Source organism: Pararge aegeria, chromosome 3, assembly GCF_905163445.1.
Source record: "Pararge aegeria chromosome 3, ilParAegt1.1, whole genome shotgun sequence".
Taxonomy (NCBI): domain Eukaryota; kingdom Metazoa; phylum Arthropoda; class Insecta; order Lepidoptera; family Nymphalidae; genus Pararge; species Pararge aegeria.
The window spans coordinates 1,953,777-1,981,009 of record NC_053182.1 but is presented as its reverse complement, the minus strand read 5'-3'; the positions used below and the strand labels follow the sequence as shown (position 1 = coordinate 1,981,009).

The 27,233-nt window shown below is 34.7% G+C and overlaps 1 protein-coding gene across 1 annotated transcript; it reads left to right on the top strand.

Annotated features, from left to right (window-relative positions):
- The first annotated feature begins 203 nt into the window (after positions 1-203).
- Positions 204-26,211, top strand: LOC120636939 (titin-like). Its single transcript, XM_039908517.1, has 14 exons — positions 204-3,941; positions 4,422-5,678; positions 5,755-5,795; positions 5,969-6,359; positions 6,420-8,018; positions 8,199-11,007; positions 13,157-13,300; positions 15,177-15,258; positions 17,017-17,092; positions 18,641-18,848; positions 19,142-19,295; positions 20,050-20,226; positions 24,534-24,593; positions 25,248-26,211. Exons 1-14 carry the CDS (start codon positions 204-206, stop codon positions 26,209-26,211), a joined length of 11,700 nt encoding a protein of 3,899 aa, XP_039764451.1.
- Positions 26,212-27,233: the final 1,022 nt, after the last annotated feature.

Here is a 27,233-nt window from a genome sequence, read left to right as displayed (position 1 = left end):
TCATTTATTTGACAAACTTGTCAATAAAATGACGGATTGTGGCAATCGAAATACCCAAAATGATTTGATTAATTTGAAATTGCATGTTATTATTTATGAATTCATATTGGTAAAAAAAAACTGAATAAAACAGTAATTTAATCATACGACGGATCAAGTGCCATGCAACAGTTGAGTAAATCATAGAACTAAGAAATTAAATAATGGAAGAAATGAAGAAAAGTGAAAGCAAAACTGGACAAAGCAGTAAAGTGACTTTAGAGACTATGAATAAAGTGCAAAATGAACATGATAGAGTTTTAAATGTGCACGAATCCGCAGGGCATGATAGTAAAAGTAAACATAGTCAAGAAATTGAATCACAATCAAACAATTTGACAAAATCTGCTTTAAGAGTTGATAAATACACAGTGCAAAGTGATGAAAGTAAATCAAGTCAACACATAGCTTCTGACTCAAATACGATATCAGAAAACCAATTTGATGAAATTAATGAAAGAAAAAAAAGTGGCTCAAAAGATAAAATCAAAAACGAGCAGAAAGGTGAAATATGTGCAAAAGTATTTTACCGTTCTTTGAAAAAGATAGTGCAAGGAACTAAAAAACATGAAAACATAAACAAGGACAAGACAGATAATTTAAGGAATGAAGAAAATTTAAAAACAGGAGTTAAAGAAAATGCAGGTGAAAAATCAGCGGGTAACGTTACTAAAATAGGTCAGGACGATATTCCGGACAACGTAAAAAAGAAGGTTAAAAAATATGGAGTCCCAGAAAAAGTTCAAGAAAGAAATATAAAATACTTGGATGACGAGAAACTTGAAGATAAAGAAAAGAATGAACAAATTAAATACGTTACAGAAAAAGTTCAGCATTTTAAAATTACTGATGTTGAAGACACAGAAGAAATGCTCGATACAGCTAGAGTTCATGAAATTATCAAACGAGAGGAAGAGAATGCAGATGGGCTTAAAGAGCTTAAAGGAGATGAAAAATTTGAAGAATTTGACAAATCTTTTCAGCAAGACGATGTCACTGAAGAAATACTTGGTAAAGTTGATGATGAATTTGAGAAAGTTCAAAAAAATCGCAATTGGGTTAAAGAAGTGGACGAAAGCGTTGAAAAAAGTAAAGACATAAATGTACTAGGGGAAAAATTTAAAGACTATGAGAAAAAAGATAAGCAAGTGAAAGTTCCTGAAGAAAAACTTAGTAAAATTAATGTTCTTGAAGAATTTGAACAAGGTCAAGCAAAATTAAATGGGTTGAAAGCTGAAGAAAAAATTACACAAGATAAAGACAAAATCCCACCTGTGGAAGAAATCAAACAATTTGGAGAAAAACTAATAAGGGTTAGAGAAGTTCAAGAAAGTCTTGAACAAGTAAAAGACCAAATTGAAACAGTGAATCAAATCAAAAAATTTGAAGACAATGATCAACGAGTCAAAGTCGATGGAAAAATATTTGATGATGTAGTTCATGTTCATGAAAATGATGAACAAGTGCAAGAAAAACTAGATGGTGTTCAAGAAATTGAAGAAAGCGTTGAACAAGTTAAAGACAAAAGTGAACATTTGGATCAGATCAAAGAATTTGGGGAAAAAGATCAGCACGTTGAAGTTTCTGAACAAAAACTTGATATGGTTAAAGTTCATGACGAATTTTATAAGATTCAAGTAAAAATAGATGAAGCTAAAGAAGTTGAAGAAGAATTGAAACAAATAAAATCATTAAAAGAAACCAAAAAATTTCAAGAAAAAGTTCAGCAAGTCAAAGACGCCGACAAAATAATAGAAAAAGTGCATGAGGAAATTAAAGAAGTTGAAGTAAAACAAGACGGTGATAAAGATGAGAAAAGTGTTGAACAAGTTAAAGTCAAAAATGAACTTTTAAACAAAGAATTTGAGAAAAAAGATCATGACGTTGAAGTTGCTGATGAAAAACTTAATATAGTTAAAGTTCATGACAAATTTGAACAGCTTCAAGTAAAACTAGATGAAGCTAAAGAAGTTAAAGAAAAAGTAAAACAAGGCAAATCAGTTGAAGAAACCAAAGAATTTAAGGAAAAAGTTCAGAAACTCAAAGACGCTGACAAAATAATTGAAAAAGTGCATGACGAATTTAAAGAAGTTGAAGAAAGACACAAAAAAGCAACACAATTTAAAGATAGATTTAAAAAACCAGTGGAACAAATCAAAGAATATGAGGAAAAAGTTATTGATAAATTTAATCAAGTTACTGAAACACTAGATGATGTTAAAGAAGTTGAAAAAAGATATGAACCCGTCAAAGACATCATTAAACCGTTAGAACGACTCAATGAAATTGTAAAAAATGCAGAGAAAGTAAAAAAAGCTGAGGAAATATATGATCAAGCTGAATTACATGAAAAAATTGAACAAGTTCTAAAAAAACTAGATGGCGTTAAAGTAGATGATAAAGATAAATACAGAGTTGAAGAAAGAGTTCTTGACAATGAAGAAAAAGTTCCAGAAAAACTTAATAAAGGTGAAGATAATGTAGTTGACCAACTTAAGGAACAAGAGAGGCTTGAAGTCAAAGCAGAAACCAGTGAAGTTTTACTTGACCAAAAAGTTAAAGAAATGGTTGAAGCAATAGTAAAAAAAAGAGTCGAAGAAAAAATCCAAGAAAAAGTAGCGGAAGTTAGGGAAGAAGTTGAAGAAAGAGTGAAAGAAATGGTTCAAAAAATAATAGTAAAAGAAGTTGAAGAGAAAGATAATAGAAAATATGGTTTAAAAAAAAAGAATCAAATATTGATTTTTTTAAAGAACGCGAAGGAAAAGATGAAAAAAACAAGAAAACTTGTTCACCAAACAGTTGGTCTGAAGAATATGTCAAAAGATACCTTTAGTGATACAGAAAATCATGAAAAAAAAGGCGCAAAGTTCCTTTGTTTTATTCGGAAAGTCATAGAAAATACAAAAAAATCAAAGGAAACAATAAAGAAAAAAATGGGTATAAAGCAAGAACTTTGTGATAAAGTTAAAGATGAAGAATTAAAAGAATATGGGAAAATACTTAAACAAGAATTTCAAGAAAAATATGTTAGACAAAAAAAAGGATTTGAAGAAAAAGAAGATTTTACAGAACATAAAGAATCACAAGAAGTTAGAGTCAAAGATGTTAATGTTGAAAATTCCGAAAAAATAATTGATGGAAGTGAGGAAAAAATTGTTACCGAAAAAGAAGATAACGTAGCGAAAACAGGTAAAAGAATTGACGAAATTAAAGTAAAAGTAAAACAATTTGAATACCAAGTTGATGACAGAGATGAAAAACTTAAAGAAGAAGTTGATACCGAAGATAATGTAAAGGACGAAGTAAAACTTAAACAAGAGGGTTTTAAATGTGCAAATAAATTTCTTTCTAACTTTAAGATGTTTATAGAGAAAACTAAAAGAACAAAGAAAGTAATGAGAGAAAAACTTGGTATGAAATATGATAAAGTCGGAGACGAACAAGCTCTAAATGGAGAATATAAAGAAAGGGATTATGTTAATGTCACAGATGTTGAGAATATTAAAATAAAGGATACTGATGAGGTGAAAGTTCAAGAAGGTCGTGTTGAAGAAAGAGGTAAACTAGTTCAAGACATAAAAGAAAAAGCAAAAAAACTTGAACACCAAGTTGAAGGCAAAGATGAAAAGCTTCAACAAGAAGTTGATACAAAACGTAGTTTGAAGAACCAATTAAAACATAAACTAAAGGGTGTTATGTTTAGAAATAAATTGCTTTCTTCCTTTCAGAGAGTCATGGAAAAAACTAAACAAATAAAGAAAAAAACTGAGGAAAAATCTGGCATAGAATTTGTTAATATAAAAGATGAAAAGGGAGAAAACATATCAAATGTCAAAATAAAAGTTGCCGGTGAAAACGACGAAGAAGATGAAGAGAATATGAAAACGAAAGAAGCTAATAAAGTTATAATCCAAAAAAACTATGAAAATAAACTAGATCAAGATAAAGAAAAAAAAGGAGTTGTATCAGAAGATGAACTTAAACAACAACCGAAGGGGTTGGCATGTGCCAATAATATATTGAATTCTCTTAAGAAATTTACGTCCAAAACGAAAAAACTGAAAGAAATTATAAGAAGAAATGTGAAAGTACATACGATAAATGATAAAAATGAAATAGAACTATCCAAAGACAGAGTTGAAACAGAATTTGGTTCAGAAGTTAATGTAAAAAAATTAAACCTTGAAGGTGATAAAATGTATAAAACGGTTGAAGACCAAGTGGAAAAACCTGATGGTTTAAAAGTGCAATTAAAACTAAAAGGTTCAAAATGTGCAAGTAATTTCTTTAAGTGTTCGAAAATTATCAGGGATACAAAGAAAACTATTTGTGGGAAATTTGTAAAAAAAATGCGTTTAAAAGGCACAATAAATGACACTCAGAAATATGACGAAATGTCAGAAATAGTAAAAAAAAAAGTTCAAGAAGAACTAAAGGGAAAAGTGAAAGAAGTTAAGTTAGAGTTTGAGGATAAAGTAAAGGAAATGGTTGAAAAAATAGTTAAAAAACAAGTTGAAGAAAATCTTAACAAAGTATGTAAGGAATCAGGTAAGAAGAAAGCTCAAGGGATAGTAAAAAATGAAGAAGTTGAAAAAATTGTTAAGGGAATAATGAAAAGGGTTGAAAAAAAAGTTGTGGAGAAAAATGAAGATGCTATACTAGTTAATCATAGAGAATTCCTGGAAAAAGGAAAACAGATAGTTGTGAACGAACATACTTATAAAGAACTTGTTAAAGGAAGCGTAAGAGAACCAAATGAGGAAAAAGTTGAAGAAATAATTAAGGAAGTGCACGGAAAAGTTGAGGAAAAGCGTAAAGAGTGTTATGATATAGTTAATAAAATTAAAGATGAAGTTTTTCAACGCTTTCTACAAAGTATGGAAAAAGTTAAAGGAAAGGGAGAAAAATCTTACGAAAAAGTTAAAGGAATTGAACAAAAACATACAGAAAAAGTTGAAAAAATAGTTGAAGAAGTCAAAGACGATCTTTTACAAAGGTTTCTTCAGAGTATTGAAAAAGTTCAAGTAAAACCTAAAAACTCTGAAGTGGTGCAAATAAAAGAAGATTTGAGAAAAGATGAAAAACTCGCTAAACAAGTTGAAGCGGAAGGTTTTCAACGATTGCTACAAGGTTTTGATAAAGTCAAAGCAGAGTTTGAAGAAAAAATTAAAGAAGGAAGTGAAAATAAAGAATTTCTTGAAGTTCGTGGAAAACCTTCCGGTCATTTCGAAGAGGAATTCGAAGATAAATATAAAGCAAAAGTTGCAGAAAAAACTAAAGTTGAAATCGAGAATGTAGGAGAATCCGTTAAAGGAGTTGATCATAAGAGAGAAGTTAAAAAAATCGTTGAAGAAGTTTTTCAACGCTTTCTACAAGGTTTTGAAGAACGTAAGGCTGGAGGTAAAGAAATTGAAGGAGAAGTGAAAGAATTTCAAATAAGGGGAGAAAGACCTCGTCATGAAATTAAAGGTGAAGTTGAAAATAAATTCAAAATAGCTAAAGAAACTCAACCAGATTATACGACAAAAGCTGAAGAAATCGTAACAAAAGTTAAAGATGAAGTTTTTGAACGATTTCTTCAGACTGTTGAAGAAGAAGATAAAGTGGTTAAGGAAGTTGGACATAAAGATGAGGCAAAAGTAGGAAGCATAATCAAAGAAATTACAGACGAGGTTTTTCAAAGATTTCTACACAGTGTACACATAGTAAAAGCAGACTTGGAAGAGAAAATTAAACAAGGAAATAAAGGTAATGCAGAAAAAATTGAAAAATTAGAAGAAAAACCTTATAATGAAATTATTAGAGGAATCCAAGAAGAAAAAGGAAAAAAATACGATGAAGAAGCTACAAAAGAAGGGAAAATTGCAAAGGGAACAGAAGAAATAGTTAAAGAAGTTAGAGACGAATTATTCCAACGATTTATACAAAGTCTAGAAAAGTTAAAAGGAGAAAGAAAACGCAAAGATGTAGAATTAAAACGAATTAAGGAAAATGCTAAAGACAAAGCAGAAGATGAAGGGGAAATCAAGGAATACATGGTTGAAGAAGTTAAAGACGAGATATTTCAAAGATTTCTTCAAACTGTTGAAGAAGTGGAAACAGGAGTTGAAAAAATGCTTAAAGAAGAAAGAGACATTGAAGAATTAGCAAATGGTCAAGTAAAATCTTACAATAATAATGATAGCGAAATTAAAGAAGAAGTAGGAGAGCTTAGAGAAAAATACAAAGAAGAAGCCAAATCATTGGAGGGGGAAATCAAGGAAGTCAAAGAATTAATAAAGGAAGTTAAAGACGATGTATTCCAACGATTTATACAAAGTGTAAGAAAGAAAGAAGAAGAAAGGGCAGGTAAAAATAAAGAGTATAAGGAGGAAATCAAGAATGAAATCGTTAAAGTAATTAAAGACGAGATTCTCCAAAGATTTTTACAAGTTCTCAAAAACGATGAAGCAGGAGTGGGGAAGAAGGTTAACGAAGGTAACGTTGAAAAATTAGAAGAATTGAAGGAAAAATTGTACGAAATAGTTAGTAGAGATACTGATGAAGCCAATGGAGAACACAGAGAAAAAGTTAAACGAATTGAGGCAAAACAAAATGAAATACAAGAAATTGTTAACGAAGTTAAGGATGAGGTATTGCAACGACTTATACACAGTGAAGAAAAATTAGAAAAACGAATAGCAAGTAAAGTAGCAGAATTTACAGAAGTTAAAGAAAACGATAAAGTTAAAGAAAAGCCAAAAGGCGAAATGAAGGAAATAACAGAAATCGTAACAGAATTAAAAAAAGAGGTTTTTAAAAGATTTGTTCAAAGTGTAGAAAACATTGAAGCAGAAGTTAAAGAAAAGGTTGGAGAGGTAAGGGAAGAGACAGTCAAAAAATTAGAAGACTTTCAAAAACCTTACCGTATACATAGTAGAGAAATTGAAGTAGAAGGAGAGTTATCAGAGTTGGGAGAAAAATACAACAAAGAAGTTAAGGAAGAATCGGAGTGGAAAATCAAGGAAGCCATGGTTCAAGAAGTCAAAGACAAGGTCTTTCAAAGATTTATCCAAAGTCTTGAAAGAGTTGAAACAGGAGTTGAAAAACCTGAGGATAATCTGGAAGGAGAATTAGGAGAGAAAAACGATGGAAAAGTTAAAGAAAGGGAAATTAAGGAAGTTAACGAAATAGTTAGTAAAGTTAAAGACGATATGTTTTTACGATTTATACAGAGTGTAGAAGATTATGAAAAAAAGAAAAGTGAAATTAGAGAATTTAAAAAAGTTCAAGAAAAACCTTACGATGCCGTTAGTAAAGGAATACAAGAGGTAAAAGGAAAATTAGGAGAGAAACATAAAGAGGGACCTGAAGGAAAAATCAAGGAAGTGCAGGAAATCGTAAATGAAGTTTTTCAAAGGTTTTTGCTGGGCAAAGTTATAGATATAGCAGAATTTGAGCGAAATATAAACGAAAACAGAGAAGGTAAAGATGAAGAATTGGATGAAGTTCTAGATAGTCCTTACGTTAAAGTTGGTAGAGAAATTCAAAAAGTGAAAGAAGAATCGGGAGAAAAATTAAAAAAACAAGATGAGGAAACTAAGGAAGTTAAAGATATAGTAAAAGAAGTTAAAGACGAAGTATTTGAAAGATTTCTACAAAGTGTAAAAAAATTTAAACGAGAAAGAGAAGGTAAGGATAAGGAATTAAAAGAAGTTCAAGAAAAAACTCATGATAAAGTTAAAGAAGGATATGAGGAATTTAAAGGTGAATTTGCCGATAAACTAAATGAGACCGTAAAATACAAACTTGAACAGGAAATGCAGAAACTAAAAAAAAGCATTGAAGAAGTTGATCGTGAATATAAGATAAAAGTTGAAGAATTAGAAAAAGAACTTGATGACGAGATATTTCAGCAATTTCTACGAAGTGTTAAACTTTTTCAAGAAAATCCTGATGAGAAAGGTACTAATCAACTAGATAAAGTTAAACGTGAAGTTGTAAAGATAATTAAAGAAAAAGTGGAAGACAAATTTGATAAAAAATATATAGCTAAAGTAAAAGGCGAGAACGGTGCAACAGATGGAAAAGTCGAAGAAGTTGCAAAAATAAGTGGGTTTAAGTATAATTTAAAACAAAAAAGTTTGAAATGTGCCAAAACATTTTTTACTTGGTTAAAGAAACTCAAGGAAAAAACATTAAAAGTGAATAACATAACAAAGAAAAGAGTCGGTTTACATGATGAAGTAGCACATACAAAGTTAATTGACCACGATGTTAACAAAAAATACTTAGAAGTGGAAGTTAAAGATGAATGGAAAGATAAAGGCCAACAAGAACGAGTAGAAGGGGAACTAGAAGGAGAAATATTTAAACATAGAGTTGAAAAATTTATTGAAATAGATTTAAGGAACAATTTGGAAACGAAAGAAATATCTGAAGGAGAAGCAGTTCAGGAGGAAAAAGAACTTTATGACATTAACTCAGAAACAGCTAAAGGAAAAAAAGCAGCAGTCGAAGGAAAAGTAGTGGAAGGTACAGCAGATAAAGAAAAATATAAGGAGGAAGACCCGGTTGAAAAAAACTTTCAATTAAATAAAGCTGTTTTTAAAGAAAAAGGTGTTGATAATAAAGGGAACAGTGATAGAGAAAGCGTCAAAAGTGAAGATAAATTGGACACGGGAGTAAACAAAACAGTTAAAGAGAAAGTTGAAGGTCCAAGTGCAGAAGATGGAAAAAGAGTTGAAGGAAATGTTGAACTTAGAGTAATTGCAGAGGTTAAAGAAGCAAATGTTGCAGAGTTGAATGAAACAATTGGGCAAAAATTAGAACATGTTAAAAGAGTTACAGAAGCTGATGATGATGGAAAAGTTGAAGCGAAAAAAGAAAAAAAGGGAGATATAAAACAAAAAGGATCGAAATGTGCAAATCATTTTATCAATAAAATCCAGTATACCGCAAAAAGAGCTATCGATGCAATCAAGATTAAATTTGGAATGAAAGACTTTATTAAACTCAAAGAAAAAAAGGCAGAGGGTGAAAAAGATCATCCAGAAACGGTTAATGAATTTGAAGCAAAACATCATGTAAGAGGTGATTTAAAGAAAAAAGGTTTGAAATGTGCGAAAAAAGTTTTTGTTATTTTGAAGAAAATCAAGGAGGAAACTAAAAATACAAAGGATTTAGTTAAGAAAAAAGTTGGTTTACATGATGTAGTTAAGGTTGAAGAAATTGATATAACATTAGGTGAGCAATCAGAAAAAAGAGCTATTTTAGGAAAAGTGAAAATCGAAGAAAATCAGAGAAATGTTGAAGAAAAAGATAATATATTAATATTTAAAGGAGAAAAAGGTGTGGAGATTAAGGAAACTGTGGAAATAAGGTATGAAGATGTCCAAGGAGAAATTCGTGAAATAGTTGCACAATTACTAGATAAAGTCGATAAAGTAGTTGAAAAAACAGTTGATGAAGATGTTAAAGAAACCGTTGAACAAGTAGCTAAAGAAGATGTGCAAAATGAAATTAACGAAGAAGTTGAAAGAAAATATCAACATAAACCAGTAGTTCAGGAAGAACTTCATCGAGAAGGCGAAGAAGTAAAAGAAGATTTAATTTCAGTTAAACAAATAATTGGGGAAGGTCATGAAAACTTTGAACGAAAAGGAGAGAAAGTTAAAGTGGTTAAAAAAGGTGTAACAGAAATAGTTAAACAAGGAGTTAAAGAAGGAATTCAAACAAAAGATGAAGAGGATGAACAAGAAGTCCAAAAAAAGTTACAACTAAAAGAGGAAGAAGGTAAGGAAAAAAATGGAGAATTTCAAAATAAAGGAGACGATGTTAAAGAAACAGTAGAAGTGGGCAACGATCTTAGACGGGAAGTTCAAGAAGACTTTGAACGAAAAGGTGACAAATTTAAAGGAAAAGATGCAGAAATATCAGAAGAAGATATAGATGAACATAAAATCTTTGTACAAAGAGAAGCTGGAGGAAAACTGTCGATGAAAGGGAAATATACAGATGATGAGAAGGATTCGGAAATATTACAAGAGAAAGCTAAAGAATTTGCTTTAAAAGATGAAGGTAATATTAAAAGTAATAAAAATAAAGGTTTATTAAAATGGGCACATGTCATTCTTACGCCATTTAAGAAACTTTTAGAGAAAACAAAAAGAACATTTGATAAACTTAAGAAAAACAAAATCCTTTTAAAAGATGGATTAAGTCATAACAAATCAGTGGAGAGTGCTGTAGAAGGAAAAAGTGAATGGAAAGGTCAAGAACTTGAAGAATACGGTCAAGTAGACGCTAAAGAAGAAGCTAAAGATCACAGTGGAGAAGTTTTTGAAGATGATGTTAAAAAAGTTTTTGGTACAAAGAGAAACGAAATTCAAGGACAAATAAGTCAGGTTATAGATGTCGTTGAGAGAAAGGATGAAGTTAAAGTAAAAGTAATAGATAACATTAAAGAGAATGCTGAAGAAAAAGTCGATCTAAAAGGTGAAGAATTTAAAGAATTCAAAAAGGAGGTTAGAAACGATAATCAACGACATGACGAAGAGGTTAGAGGAGAAGCAAAAGAAGTGGAAGAACTAAGAGGGGAAGTTAAAGAAGAACTTAAACAAAAAGCTAAAGGAGAAGTAATTGGTAAAATAAAAGAAGTTGGACAAGAATTTGAAGTGGTTAAAAATGAAGTTAAAGAAACAGGAAGAATTTGTGAAAAAGATAAGGAAAGAGTTCCAGAAGAAGTAAAAGAAGGAGGTTCAGTAGAAGTAGAAGAATTTCAAGACAGGGATATTCCAAAAGACATTGAAGAAGTGGTTAATGAAAATGTTCAAAACGATATTCAGAAAGAAGATGAAAGAAGAGATGTAGGGGAATTCAACGAAGTAGTTCAAGGAAAAGTTCTAGATGTTCCAGCTGCATTAAAAGACGATATTCAAGAAGATATCCAAGAAGAAGTAAAACAAGACGTTGAAGAAGCAATGAAAGGCAAAATTCTAGATAAACTTCTAGAAAACATGAAAGATGAAGATTTAGAAAAAAATAAAGAAATAAAAAAAGATAAGAAAAAGGACAAAGCAAAAAATAAGAAAAAGGATAAAACAAAAGGTGAAACAAATAAACCTGTAAAAAGAAAAAAGCCAGGCAGTAAGGAGAATGATTGGTTTATCCAACAGTACGAGAAATTTATTGGTAAACGAAGAAAAATTGAAACAGATCCGGCTACTGTTGTGGGACATTTGAGAATGAAAGCCATTGCACGATTCACTCCCGAAGATCTGCTTTATCGTCCGAAGGTAGAATATTGTTTTCTTCGCGTGATGTTTACATTATCTACGAGCGATTCCCGGTGACTTCGTCTTGTACTCGGAAGTCGATTTTGTTTACAGAATAGTCGATTTTAGTGGAAAAAAAAAGGTTAATTACGGTGGAATGACGACCTCCCGGGCGCAACGTAGAGAGCTGTGTATTTAAGTAGGTTCGACTTCCTACACTGGCAATTTTGGAAATTATAAATTCTGAATTTTCCGGACTGTTCTGGCTTTGGTCGTGGCTAGTTACCACCCTACCGACAAAGATGTGCCGCTAAGCAATTTATTGTTGTGGCGCGATATCGCGTAGAAACCAATTAGAGGTATGACGAACATACTCCCTAGCAAGTTAGCCCGCTCCCGTATTAGGCTGCATCTTCACTTACTACCAGGTGAAATTGCAATCAAGGGGTAACTTGTAGTGGTATAAAGAAAAAGAAAATTTTTCTTTATATTTTATTTAAAACGTTTGCCTAACTATCCCTGACACAAGTCATCAACTACTTACAGTATATGTCTCGTGTTGATCAGATAACTTAACGGCGACCGTTCGTGGGCTTATTAAATTATTGATTTCTGTAACTTGATCACGGAGAAATGTATTATTTTTGTAGCCAGTACTTAAGGAGTCACTATTTTTGTCATGGGAGGGCCCGCCTGTGCCGAAATGTGGGTGTCCTCTGAGAGAATGCTTTTGCACCGGCGAGGTGGTCAAGAAAAAAAACACTTGTAACCGCATCATAAAAGGTAAATACAAACCTTATCTCAGATTATACAATGAACATTTAGTTTTCATTTCAGACTATTTATTTCATTACTTGGAGCTGTGACTAGGTCCGGCTGAATTGTCAAGTTTCATCAAGCTTTTAAGTATAGATAGATTGTGGAGACCAGTGTTTAAATTGTAGATTATAAGAGTAAACCAGAGGAGGTTTGCTTTTTATTCGCAGGACCTTATCCTGCGAATAAAAAGCAAACTATTGTCATCATTGGGCTGAAATGAGAATACTGATTGGGATTTCGGTCTGGATTGATAAATAAATTATTTATTTTTATTTATTTATTTTTATTAATTTATTTTTTATTTATTTATTTACACTCTTTATTTAAACACGACATCAAGTTCAGAAAAACAAAAAAAAATAACAAAAACTTTAAGTATGTAGTAGGATACAAAAGGCGGCCTTAGAATTGGGAAAACTAAAAAGAAAAACGAAAAGGTGGGCTGCACTGTTTAAAACATACATACGAATAACACATTATAGGGCATTATGCATTATGAGCTGTTATCACCAGGCAGGACCATCGATTCTGAACTCTACTGCGAACAACTGATGAGATTAAAACAAGAAGTTGAGAGAAAGCGGCCGGAATTAATCAACAGAAGGGGTGTGGTTTTTCATCATGATAACGCACATCTCTAGCCACTCAGCAAAAATTTAGAGAGTTTTGCTGGGAGTTGTTAATGCATCCGCCGTATAGTCCTGACCTTGCACCTTCAGATTTCCACCAGTTTCGGTCTCTTCAGAATTCTTTAGGCAGTGTCAGGTTAACATCACGAGGGGACTGCCAAAACTACTTGCCGCGGTTTTTTGATCAGAAGCCCCAAATTTTCTATAGCAATGGGATTATTTCCCTACCTACAAAATGGACCCTACATACTCTAGTTAAATGAAAATAAACTAACCTATTATTTATTATTAATTTCCAATTGGTTTAACTAACAAATCAATGGGTTTTATATTTGACAGTATTCGTATTTCAGTAATGAAACTGCGTTTTAACACAACGTTTAGAAGCTACGCTTATAAATGATTTATTTTCAGAATCCAAGGCTGTATTTGCGTATCTATGTAAATGGATGCCAGGAGTGAGGGGGAAATCTGATGCCATGGATCTGTACAGAAGACTGGAAGCTAGACTCGCTGCTGAGGTGGAAGTCTACCGTGAAATTGAAAGCGATGGCTTGCGTTAGTCATTTTTGTAACATTATATAACTTATTTTCTCTTTTCCTTTATTATCTGTAATTTATTGGGACATTTAATAATAATAATAATAATAACTTTTAGTTCAGATAAAAATCCATAGCTACAACAATAATAATTATTTATTTACTATATTATAAACTAAAATTGGCCAAACCTATAAATAATAAATAATTAGGAATCTCCTAAGTACCCTCTTGAGCACTTGGAGTGTGAGTGTGTATCAACCCAATGGTCCATAAAAGGATTTTCCCATTTATTTGGTTAATATTTTCAAAATATTGTTGGAGCTTCCGCGCATTCTGCTCATCATTGATGCAGATCTTTTTCTCATGAAGTATAGTATTGCATAGAAGTCATCATCATCAATGTAAATTGTTAATGTTGGAAAAGAGCAACTGCTGAGTTTCTTGCCGGCTTCTTCTCGGTAGAATCTGCCTTCCGAACCGGTGGTAGAGTCACTACACACAGAGAGACTTGACGTTTCAAAAGTGCTTATATTAGGCCTACTTGAAATAAATGAATTTTGTATTTTGAATTTTGAATTTTGAATTTCAACGTGATTCGCAAACATTTTTGATGCACTGCAGAAGCGCGGCAGCCCCAACAATACCCTGAAGCCATTATTGTATTGTTTTCGTAGGTGTACATTTGTCCGGCAATAACATTTCATGTGACATTATTGTCACTTTCATCATCATCGTCAACCCATTACCGGCCACTACAGGACGGGTCTGCTCCCACAATGACAAGGGTTTAGGCCGTAGCCCACCACGCTGGGCCAGTGCGGATCGGTGGACTTGACAATACTTTCCTGCTATTATAACTAGATGGCGTAGTTAACTTTCACGCGATCAAATACATTGGTAGCCATAGTAAGAAAATCATGTACGCGGAATACTTACGTTGTCGGTTGTCAGAGAAGCCTTGTTAAAGCGCCTACGTAACATATTTTTTTTATTAAGTAACATATGGAGCGATGACTTGCAAATGGAGGGGTGATAGCCCACTGGTAAAGACTTCGGCATCGCTTTCGGGACGACGAATTTGAATCTCAGCACTAGCATCTTACTTTTTAAAGTTATGTACGTTTTAAGTAATTCAAATATCACTTGCTTCAACGGTGAAGGGAAACATCGTGAGGAAACCTGCATGCCTGAGAGTTCTCCATAATGTTCTCAAATGCGTGTGAAGTCCACCTATCCTCACTGGGCCAGAGGGCTGGACTACGGCCTTAACCCATTGTGATTGTGGGAGGAGACCGGTGCCCTGTAGTTGTCTGGGTAATGGGTTAATATGATGACCTTTTCTTTGTTTGGTTGGGATAAATTGTATAGACGAATCAGGGTTAATACTATCATATCCTATATCAATAATTGTATATACATATATTTTATTTTATTTATTTCATTAGATATACCTGTATTATCATTCATCATTTTAGATTATATTTTATTGTCCGAGTACAGTTATCACTTACAGGTATACACAACATTGAAGTAAATCCGGTTAAAAAAAATTAAATTAAGTTAAAAGCAAAAATAGTAAGAATTAATATTAAAGAAATGAAAATAATGATTCAAATCAAAAAAAAAACTAAAACAATTTAAAAAATATTACTCTAAGTTTAATTTCGCCTTATATATACGTTTTTATTCAATAGTTATATAACGAAATAATGAACTGGATGAAGGCCTTGTTGCCCTCATGAGAATCTATGACGTGGACACGAGTTTCCTGCCATGATGAGAAGGGTTTAGGCCGTGAATTTGTGATTATGTGTTTGGCAAGAAACCTTTGAATTTAACTTTCACCCTTTTTATTTATTTTTATATCATCTGAAATGTAATTTTATTTTAGTGTCCCAACTGAACCCACTGTACTGCTTTGAACAATGCCGTAATTGTAACGAGCCACAACGAAAGGCGTTGCAAGCTACGCTGTGAGTAAAGATTTTCGATCAATCTATATAAAATACATTTACTACCAGACATTTCTTAAATATAGTCCAACGGGGGCTTCTCAATTTAAAAGTGACGATATCCGTGGAGTATGTCAAACAGTTCGAGAAATACCAACAAAAACAGAACACGAAAGCGGGTAGGCAGAACTCAGAATCTGGCCCTGACATCTTGTACCTCCGCAGTCCCGTCGTTACCACGATCCATGCAACTGGGTCGAAATATCGACAAATCTTAAAATTTTATCGTGGTATGTCGCTAACTATGGGCCTCATAAGAAGGCTCAGAGTCACTCAGCGGGCGATGGAGAGAGCTATGTTAGGAGTATCTCTACGTAATCAAATCAGAAATGAGGAGATCCGTAGAAGAACTAGAGTTACCGACATAGCTCAGCGAGTCGCCAAGCTGAAGTGGCAATGGGCAGGGCACATAGCTCGGAGAACCGATGGTCGTTGGGGTCTTAAGGTGCTGGAATGGCGACTCCGCACCGGTAAACGCAGCGTAGGTCGGCCCCCAACGAGGTGGACAGATGACATCAGGCGAGTCGCTGGGAGCCGCTGGAGGCAAGCGGGCCAGGACTGTGCATTGTGGAACTCCCTATAAAAGACCTATGTCCAGCAGTGGACTTCAATTGGTTGAGATGATGATGTATCCGCATGTATATATTTAAGAAATGTTGATTAACCACGAAAATCTTAGTTTCAAATCTTTCGTTACTACCAGACAGTAAAGCTTCAGTAAAGCTAAACCTAGTAGTAAAGCTGTTTGTGACAGCTCGTCTGGGGAAGTACTACCGCCTTGCTTTTTTCCGCCGACAATGCAGCATGTACGGGAGCTATGGTGATACGCTCGACCGTAACAATAGGAAGATCTTCCTCCGAGCGGGTAAACGTGCTCGGGGACCGAGGTCTGAAATTGTATATATATATAGGCATTCTTTGTGAACACTTCGCTAGCGCGATGCAGGATTTTTGTGGCGCCATCTAGTTCTGTAATGTGGAGACCGCTATAAGCATTTCTGTTTTCCGGTATGGCGCAGTTGCCAGCGTAATAACAGGCTCATGAGGCTTATAACTCGCCAACAGTTGATGGACGTAGGACAGCATCTTGTAGACGTGTTCCCTGCATGTTCTGCGAAGAGTTGCTGTGTTAAAGCCGATAGATTTCTACTTCCCATAATTGGTCCCCCTCGACTTTCTTCGCGTACAACTTGTGATATTTATTATTTATTTATTTATTATTTATCTACCAGAAATTGTGATTGTGAACGTAAGATAAATTAAGTGTACAAAGGAAATCTTATCTCTATAAAAGATCTCTTCCAGCTACCCCAGGATGTGAGTAAGATGATTTAACTGTGGTATAGGTCAAATAAAGGTACAATATACTTCATAATAACTATATTGTATGCAATAAAAACTTTATTATGGTATGTTTGCAATACAAACTTTTTTTCTCTATTAGCTATGAAGCCGCAAAATCATAAAATTTGATTTAAATGTTTCATTTCAAGGGATCAGATTTGCTTGGCAGAGATCGCTAATTAGCGATAAGGCCGCCTTTTGTATCCTACATTCTTCAAGTGTTTGTTGTTTTTTTTTGTTTTTCTGAACTTGATGTGGTGTACAAATAAACAGTAAAAATAAAATAATTGAATCGGACTGGTATTTTCTGATTGAGCACGTTCTTACAAATAATTTTCCATCCCCTAATTAACCCTTTTGGGGCATTGCTTACAGATTGTTACCAGGATTTATGAAGTTTGAAAGACAAGTAAAAGAACGACCGGTGGAAGAAGAAGAACTTGTAGAAAAGGTAAAATAGTTGGAAAATCCAAAACGCACGCCTCATAACCTCATTTATTACAATAAAATTCAGATTGTTTGTAAATAGTAATTAAACTACATCTAATTATGCCTTGAAAATTAATAGGCTTCTATTCCTCAAAGTACTGAAGGATCTAAAAAAACAACTCGATAAGTGAAGTATTTCGCTCGATATCGTGACAAGACACGGTATCCGCACATCCAGACACACGGACGCCCGAGACAGAACATTTTTAAACAATTTTTAATTAGTTTAAAAGAGATTTAAAAATATCATGAGTGTTGAAAATAGTGTTTTTTCTCAACATTTGTCTATTTATATTCACTTAACTCGGTGTACTCGTTGTGCGTAAACTGACAGCAATACTCGCCTCAACGCTTCGCTTATGAGGCGTGCAAAAGAGTAACTTAACTTTTCAAAATATTTTTGCAAGACGATACAAAATTAATGAAAAGCTTTGTCTTACAATTACTATGATGCGCTTATAGTACAATGCTATAATGCTTTGAATATTGTACTCTTTAGCTTTTTGTGACAGCTCGTCCGGGCCAGTATTACCTACCAACATGCTTATTACAGCCGCTAAGCGGCATTAGGCATTGTTGCATTGCTGTGTTCCGGTCTGAAGGGCGTGGTTGCCGGTGTGATTGCGGGCACATGAGGCTGAACACCAACGCCTCTGTTTGGTGGACACAGGGCGCCAAGTTCCAGGATATGTTCTTGCACGCCCTGTGAACTGCCGCTCTGTTTGTGGGCGTTCAATTACCATCAGATGGGCCGTCTACTTTGTCCGTCAATTATTACTATCGCAAAAAAAGTATACTATGGCTTACCTAAACGTCCCCCCATTTTTTTAAGAGCACAATACTGCTAAATATTTATCTCAGACAAAATCTTCCTTTGTATCAGGTTTCCAGAATATAAGCCATCGAAATGGTACTGGTGGCACAATCAGTGAATAATAAAAACAAGAATTTAACTAACACCTTTACAAAATTGTATAAGCAATACAATTTTAATTTCAATTCTTTTTTAACTTAAAGTCTTAAAGGAGGTAGAAGATTATCTTACCTACCTACCAAAAATCTTAATACCCTTAAAATACCATAAATATGGTAAGGTATACATTGACTTTTACGGTTGATTTGTTATGGATATAGTTAAGTTTCGAGTTTATTCCCTGAATACCTTCTACCTGTAAAACTTCGGTAAGCTCGGTAGAGTTAATGATTTTGAGGTAACATATCTGTCTGTAGGTTATATTGAATCGAAAAGTAAATATCTAAAGATGTACACGAAATTGCAAACAGTCACTATGGCACTTTATTATATGTGGTTTCACTCACGTATAAAATAACTTAATAAAGTAATAAGATCGTTTTCTGAAGCAGGATCTCCAACTATCGGAGATGTTGACACCAAACCTGTCTTACTGAATACATTTTGAATCTGTTCGTCAAAGGTGTTATCGACATTTGGAGATCCTGAGTCCGTCATCAACCTCAGGTTTTGTATTTTCGTTTATTTACTTCTAAGATACCAGAAGAACTACCAGCACCTTCACCGGAACAAGAACAATTACCAGTACAAGAACCGACACAAGAATCAGAAGAGGCAGAAGCATTCATAGAAATAGAAGGAGAGAAAAAGAAACCAAGAGGAGAAGAAAATGAGGAAGAAGAGGAGGAAGAGGAAGAAGAGGACGAGGATGATGATCGATTTTGTGGCCTTTTCTTTTGTACAGGTAACATTTTTTCAGTTTTAATTTCTCATCTTTTGGGTGGTGTCCCGGTACTCCCTTTCCTAGATATTTAGATATTTATATTTTATTAGTTTTGCTCTGAACTAGGTATCCACACAAAGTTTATGGTCATCCATGCTCACCATGGGACCAAAGAGAACAAAATTATGCTCTATTGTGTGATTTGGGTTATCATTGCTTATCTGAACCTGAAAAATAGGATGTTTGTGATGTTTGAATTAAGTCACACGCCCCAACAAATATTCTAATTTACTCCATTCTCTATCTCCTTTCAGTGTCAACACAGACCGTGAAGATAGATAAGAATGGAAACTTCATATTCACGAAGCAAGAGCAGAAATATTACCTCTTTCCGACCGTCAAGGACACCATCTTCCGCAACACAGAGGGAGAAAATAAAATGGAGATAAGTGCAGTGGAGCCACCTTTGTAAGTTGATTGTATTATTACTGTAATATCCGATGCGAGTCCATCATCAACTCAACCAAAATGATACAAATGACAAAAGATAAATTGATGTCAAAAAAAAATTAACGTATCCACCTGACAAAGCACGACAATAGGGAAAAGTTTCATCATCATCATATCAAACTATTACTGGCCCACAGAGCACGGGTCTCCTCCCACAGTGAGAAGGGGTTAAGGCCGTAGTCCACCACGCTGGCCCAGTGCGGATTGGTTGGGAATAGTTTACCCCCTTTTTATTATTACGCGTATATTATTTGGATATTATTTCCACTTGTTTGCCGATGCTCGGTGAGTGGGAGAGTGATAAAACTGTAAGAGGATATAAAATTTTATCCTTTCCCAATGGAGAAAAATGTCGCTTGTCCATGGACATAGGTTTTTTTTTACTAAATCGCTTAGCGGCAATTCCTTACCGGCATGGTGGTAACTAGCCGTGGCCAAAGCCTCCCATCAGATTACCTTTACCTTTTGCAGGGATTTCCACATGCTACGTTTTTATGCGGCTTCTATCCAGCGATTCCTTGCGATTTGTTTTATGCCGTAGGTCCACCTTGTGAGGTGTACTAATGACAGCGGGGTCGGGTGCTTCCAAGCAACCTTGTCATTATTAAGAGACCCCTGGCCTTTTATGAGCCGGAAATAGATAATGGTTTGATAGCGTTATAGTCTTTAAACTACATTCTCTACTTTTGAAACTTTTATTGATTTTTTTCAGGACGCTCGTCGACGCTGCCGTCAGCGATCGTGACGCGTACACCTTCGAGTCAAGAATGAAGATTTGTGCGCTAGGAACGGGTGAAGGCTTTGACACTTATAAAGGATCCCAAGACACGGGTAGATACCACTCTTTTCAAAAGTCTCAAGACTCGGGTGAAGGCTTCTCTTTTAAAGGGTATGTGGAGTATCTGTTTTATTCCTACAAGTCAAAGTCAAAAATATCTTTTTTCAAGTTGTAGAAGTACACGGTAGTGAGATGATAGCGATAAACATATTCGTTATATTCGTTAACTTAAAACAAAAGCTACGAGGGTTCCAAACGCGTCCAGGTCTAAGAAGAAGCCCCACAACAAACTTAGCCGGGTGTTCTTTTTGTTATCACCATCTCACATTGCCATTTGAAAATATTTAAGAAGCAACCTGGTTAGAGCAATTGTTAACACCCAAGCTTTTTTATCGTTTACGTAATCCTTTATACTATGGAAGGACTTTTCTATAAGTTTTCGCTCAATACAAACTTTGAACTTTTTTAGAGACATCCCCTATATATCAACCGGTAATTTATTGTAAAATAGTATCTATACAATTTCGTTTAAATGAATTGCTCATTTTATGTAGTCTAGTGTACTGCACTGTAAAGTTATTTTTGCTTCTAACGTTCAAATTATTGCAGTCACATTTTCTCTTAAATTATGATATATTTTTGTGAAAAAAATATCAGGGGGTTTCAATTCAATGTGATTGTGCTCCGTGGCGTGCACAGAGTTTTTGACCAGGGTATGCATAAAGATGGTAGAAGCCATAAAATGTAAAAATCCTTCGCATTCATGAGTTAAACAATAATTTTAGGGTAGGCAGAGCTTTAGTGCATGTATGAAGTGCACGCCACTGGTTGTGTTGGCCATAAAGTTTTTTTTTACTTTCAGTATTATTCATGATCATCGACCTGAACATTTTTATAAAATTCGTGTGTAAGACTTTTTGTATTCTCTTTTTTACAGACTCAAAAATCGTTTTTCGCGATTCATATCTTCCATCTTCGACATAAAAGGTACGTCATTGAATTCAAAAATAATATGAATCTCTTAAAAGCTTTCAGTTATGACAGATTACACATTTGCACTAGAAAAAAATCCAGAAAGCTTTCGACTTGAAGTTGTTTTAATTAAATACAACTAACAACTATTTTCTTTCAACTAAAAATTAAAAACGCAATATAATTTTTGTTACATAGATACTCTACTTGTTACTCCACTGTAATGTAACATTCTGACAGTGGACTATGGTGACTGTTTCGCTCATCACATGTATTTGGCTTCACAGTGTAATGTCACTTTGTAGAAATAACATGATTTATTATTATTGTGTATAGAAAAATTAATACTGAATTTCGAAAAGTCGTAGAACTAAAGTTGTTCGTTGTAACTATAGAAACTACAAGGCCGAGAGTTTTCTGGTATTTTTATTTAACCCTGTAGGCTGTATATATAGTTACGACCTTATACCAATAATGTTTATACTTTACGACCTGCATGATGCTGTAATAAAGTGTAGTTAACGGTCCCGGGTTCTATCCCTGGCAGGACAATGTGGGAATTTATAATTTCTATATTTTTATTTGGTCTGGTTGGAAGCCCACCAGGGGCTTCAGCTGTGGCTAGTCCAATCCCATCAACAAAGACTTCCCGTCAAATGCTTAAGTGTAGAAACCGATTGGGGGTATGGGTTAATATAAGTGGTATACCCCTAACAGGTTAGCCTACCACCATCTTAGACTGCATTATCACTTACCATGAGATGACATTGTAATCAAGATCTTACTTGTATATTAATAAAATAATTCAAATAATTACTATTGTACCTTTAACAGAATCAGGCGTGCCTGTCAGCACGATGTAAGTATTTTAGTATCACTCTTCTGATTTATATCTATATATATAAAAGAGAAAGTGTGTGGGTATGTTCCGTATAGGCACCAAAACGGCTGGACCGATTTCAATGAAAATTTCAGGGAATCTCCGGATTGACCTGGCGAGTAATCCTGTAAAGTTTGGTGACGATCGGAGGACTCTATTTTTGAACAGTCAAATACAGCTTTTATTTACTATGATGATATTCTATTGTTGGGTGTACATGGGTGTAGATAATGATCTTCACCCGCCCGAGAAGAGAATAGAATAGAATCAATACGGAGAGAAATAAATGATTTAATATAATATGAGACTTAAAGTAAAAATTTAATGATGTAAGTTTATTGTTTAAATAAAATAAAGCAAAATCTAGCCCGGCGAAGCGGGCTGGGTACGCTAGTACCTTATATGAGCCTCCATATTATGAGCTCGTACGTTGCGCTATGCTATGTCTGCTCTGTACGATAGCGCAAAATTTGAGGAGTATAATGTAGGAACAAGATATACCTTCGGACTTCAAAGTTTAAACTAACTGAGATTGTGCTCCGTGACCTTACCGCTCGCTTCATCGTTACCCCGCGCAAAGACTTGTTATAAAACGTGTAAATGAAAACCGTACTTCAGAGGCTGTACCTCTAAGTACATTGTTTACTGTCTCTGAGACCTATCTGTGGAACCGATGCGCTAACAGTTTTTGAGTAAACCATTGCTATAGTATTTTGAAAGAATTCAAATACAGCCCGAACATCATAATATGCAAAAGTAAAATCAAGTGACTCCTGCCCCCTTTATGCGTCGTGTGGCGTTGGTACTATGCGCGTGTCGCTCTTTTATTTTCAATAGGGTTGTCATAGGTAAACACTTAAGAATGTTTTGAATTCGTTTGTATGGCAAAATAAACATGCTTCTTTTGTTTTAATTTTTACAGGTTGATTCCTTATGAAATAAACTAATGCACTCTTCGACAGTATTTCGTAACCCTTATAACTGTGAAAACCCGTTGTGTACATAATAACCTACTTATAGTGGTAAGCATGTCGTACTATGGATTGTGAGGTCCTGCGTTTGACTCCCGCCTCCATTCCCCTCATTCCAACCTTCGATCCCGCCTTGGTAACCGTCTGGTACTCCCGTCTTGTAAAACGAAGTTCTTCAAATTAAAGGTGAAACCTTCAATGCAATTATGCTCTGGAAAAATCTGCCTGCTGAAATCCGTGGAAGTAGTTCCCTTCCGATGTTTAAGAGTCGTCTGAAGGACTACTACCTCTCTTTGAGTGATTGAATTTGAAGTCGATTCTTTGTATTCTAAATAAATAAATAAATAAATAAATATACTACGACAATACACACATCGCCACCTAGCCCCAAAGTAAGCGTAGCTTGTGTTATGGGTACTAAGATGACTGATGAATATTTTTATGAATTATATATAATTCATAAATACTTAGAAAATACATATAAACACCCAGACACTGAAAAACACTTAATGCTCATCACACAAACATTTTCCAGTTGTGGGAATCGAACCCACGGCCTTGGACTCAGAAAGCAGGGTCGCTGCCCACTGCGCCAGTCGGCCGTCACGATTCTTCTATTGTGTGTTAAAATCTACTTATATATATTATGTTTGTTATATATTTATATCTATTATGTATATTTTATATATATATATATATATATATATATATATATATATATATTACGTATATTTATTTAGATTTTATATGTATATGTATCTTTACATTTTGGTATTTATGTATCAACACTCTTGGCACTATCCCGTTCTCTTGCTGTAAGTCCTATCTACAAAGGTTGCCTGTAGGAGATTGCTTGCAGCAATAAGTCCGCCTTTGCATGTCTACATTGTGTACTGTATACTCCTTACTGTTTCTTTTCGTGTCCGATACGTGCAATAAAGTGTTTCTCCTTCTTCTTCACGCTGTAAGTCGCTGGCCGCTGTTAGGTATAGAATTATTGGGCCAAGATATCAGTATGCACCCGTAGTATTTTTGCAGTAGTAAAGCATTGTGTGACGGAGCTCTACCAGGGAAGTACTTCCGTCATGCTTATTTGTGCCGCCAAGAAGCATTGCTTCGTTGCGGTCTTAAAGGCGGGGTTGCCGGTGTTATTACAGGCGCATGAGACTCAACACCTTAGACTCAGGTTGATGTGCTCGGCGCGGTAATTTGCAGGACTTTTTCCTGGCGTGTCATGCTAAATGTGTGGTTACAAAATAGTTCGTAAATTGGTTGACTTATAACTAATAACAGGTTTTCACAGATAATTTAATTAAAAAATAGCCTTTGAGCTTTGGTCTCCTTTTCGGAGAGACCGAATTCAATCTCCGACATTCAACTTTAACTTTTCGGAGTTTTAATTTGAGAAATTTAAAATGTCACTTGCTTTAACGGCGAAGGATACCATTGTTACGAAACCTGCATGCCTGAGAGTTCTCCATAACGTTCTCAAAGGTGTGTGAAGGTCTAACAATCCGCAATTGGCCAGCGTGGTTCTCCTAATTCTTAGAGGAGACCGGTGCCTATGATGATGACATAATTTTACTTATTGCCAGGTCGACTCAGCTGCCGTGCCGTCAAGTGGTGTGCGACCCGACGGACGATTGCTTCACCGGGTATAGTATATCATTTAAATACATTAGTCAAGAAAGTAAGGAAATATCGTACCATGGAAGCTGTTAGTCTTTTAATAGGCGATTATTTTTCATATTATGACAATTAAGCTTAATTTGCTATAGTCCGCGAAAAGCAGGAGAATCTGTATGGTGTAATTTATAATTTCTTCAATCCTTATATTCCACACCGAACAGATCTTCGGCAATGTACCCTCTACACACGTTTCGCTCCGAAACCGAAGCATCCTTAGGAGATGTTGACTTTACAATGAATAATTGTTAAGATTCTTTTTCAATTACCAAAGTTGGGCCGTTACCGTGGTCCGTCAACTTACCAATGTTAAAAATGTTTCTGTCAACAATATGAATATTAAATATTGAATAGAAACTGGCGTTTTTAGTGGGATTCCATGATACAATGAAAATTAGGCTTAATTGGCTATACTCCGCGATAGTAGGTGAATCTTATTGAGTACCTAATTTATAACTTCTTCAATCTTTTAACTCCACACCAAACAGATCTTCGGCAATGTACTCTCTACTCATGTTTTGCTCCCACACAAACATCTCGTGGAGCAAACCTCAGGAAATGTTGGCTATACAGTGAATAAATTAATCAGTAATTGTTAAGTGAATATGAATGTTCCATTTCAGCCCGAAAGGCTACGTCTGCGGCGCTCATGACTACGACTTTTTGCCAGAAATACCTTACAAGGATCGTATCACTCTTGACGACATACGGAAAGCTTACAAACGCCGCGACCAAGACCCGTGTCCATGTTGTAAGATGTACTATCCAAATCGGGCTAGAGATGCCTTCGACCAATGCCTCGCTGACAAGCAAGTTACTATATCACCGAATAAATCTCTATGCGAGGAACTTTCCGCAGAATCAGAGACGGAGAGTGAAAGCGAAGAAGATACACAAGCAATAGATGAAGGAAAACATTTTGATGTAGATACCACACAGCAAAAAGTTCCGAATTCAAATTACATATCACCTACGATGAATAATATGCCACCAATGGCAATGATGGCACCACCAATAATGATGCCAGCACCGTCAAGTGCTATTAAAAATTGCCATGAAAGATGTCCTTTCTTAAAAGACACCGTCATAAACCAGCTATCACAATCTGACAATAGAATGAAGTTGAGTAATAGTCACATGGTACAAATAAAAGGATCAACTCCGTTTCTATTTATTAATGAAACGAATATAGAAGATTTAACCAAAATAATGGGAAGCGGTGATAAGTTAGATAAAATATCACCTGCTTCCAGCAATCACAGTGAGGCTAAATCTAACATAAGTGATACCAGTGTATTTAGCTCACTGTTCAGTTGGATTTTCAATCAAAAGTCAAATTTAAGTACAACTAAAGTTTCAAGAATTAAACTGAATTCAAGTAAGAAAATGTCTGCAAATGAAACGAAAATATCCTATAACGGAACGGTTGAACAGGGATCATTTTTAAAACGATCGAAAATATTTCCAAACGAAAATACACACGAAAAAAAGGAAGTAACTGTAAAAAATTCAGACGTTAGCGAACAAGAAGTACTTTCAGTACAGTACGCGAGTAAAATTAGTGTATCTGGTGTAACAAGTGAGTAGACTTAAACCTTACTTTAATATATAGAATCTAGGCATACTAATGATTAAGCTGAGGAGTTTTATGCTTTTATTTGAATACGCTAATCTCTGGAACTGATACTCGAATTAAAAGAGTTTAGCAACAATAAAGTTAACTGAAGAAACGCCTATCGAAACCAAATAGCACGGGCGAACGGGTGTAGAATAGCGGATGAAAGTTTGTAAGGTAAACTCATCAAAACTTGTGCGCGGACGAAATCGCAAGGGTCCGCTAGTATATCATAAAATATAGGTGTTGGTTTCTATTCCCATTGATTAAATCATAAATGTTAAATGATTTTACATAGAAATCATTGAGTGAATGCAGTGTGAATTAGATATTGTATTAAATTATTTGGTGGTAAACTAGAATAGAAACTAGCTGTTCAGCTATAAAAATAGTACCTACTGATAATTTGACTTCCTTCCTGGCGTTGTTCTTATGATTAGATGGCTCCGGGTTTGATTCCCGGCAAGGGGCAATTTGGGAATTTATAATTGCTGAATTTCCTCTGGTCAGGTCAAGTGGGCTTCGGCCATGGTTAGTTACCACCTTCCCGTCAAAGATGAGCTGTCAAGCCATTTAGAATTCATGTACAGAGACGCGTAAAATCCGATTAGGGTTGTGGGTTTATTATAGTTGATTTCCCTCCTACCTTTACCATCATAGACTGCTTTATCACTTACCACCAGGCACTTACAGTCATAGGCTAACTGGTAGTTGAATTTAAGTTCCACCGAATATTGTTACTATTCTAGCAGCCTCACCAATCTTTTTACGTTACAGGTAAAGATTTAAGTAACATACAGTCCAGACCGAATGTTTAAATATACAAATATCTATACAGAAATGAATATCAATACTCTTAGCTGTGGAAAAGCGGACTGCATTCCCGAAGGTTCAAATCTCACCTGCACAGCTAGCATGACCAGGGGACATTTATCTCCCAGGGGAAAGCATAAAAATGTGTCTTCTCGTACAGCTTTATCAACTCTCAGAGCAT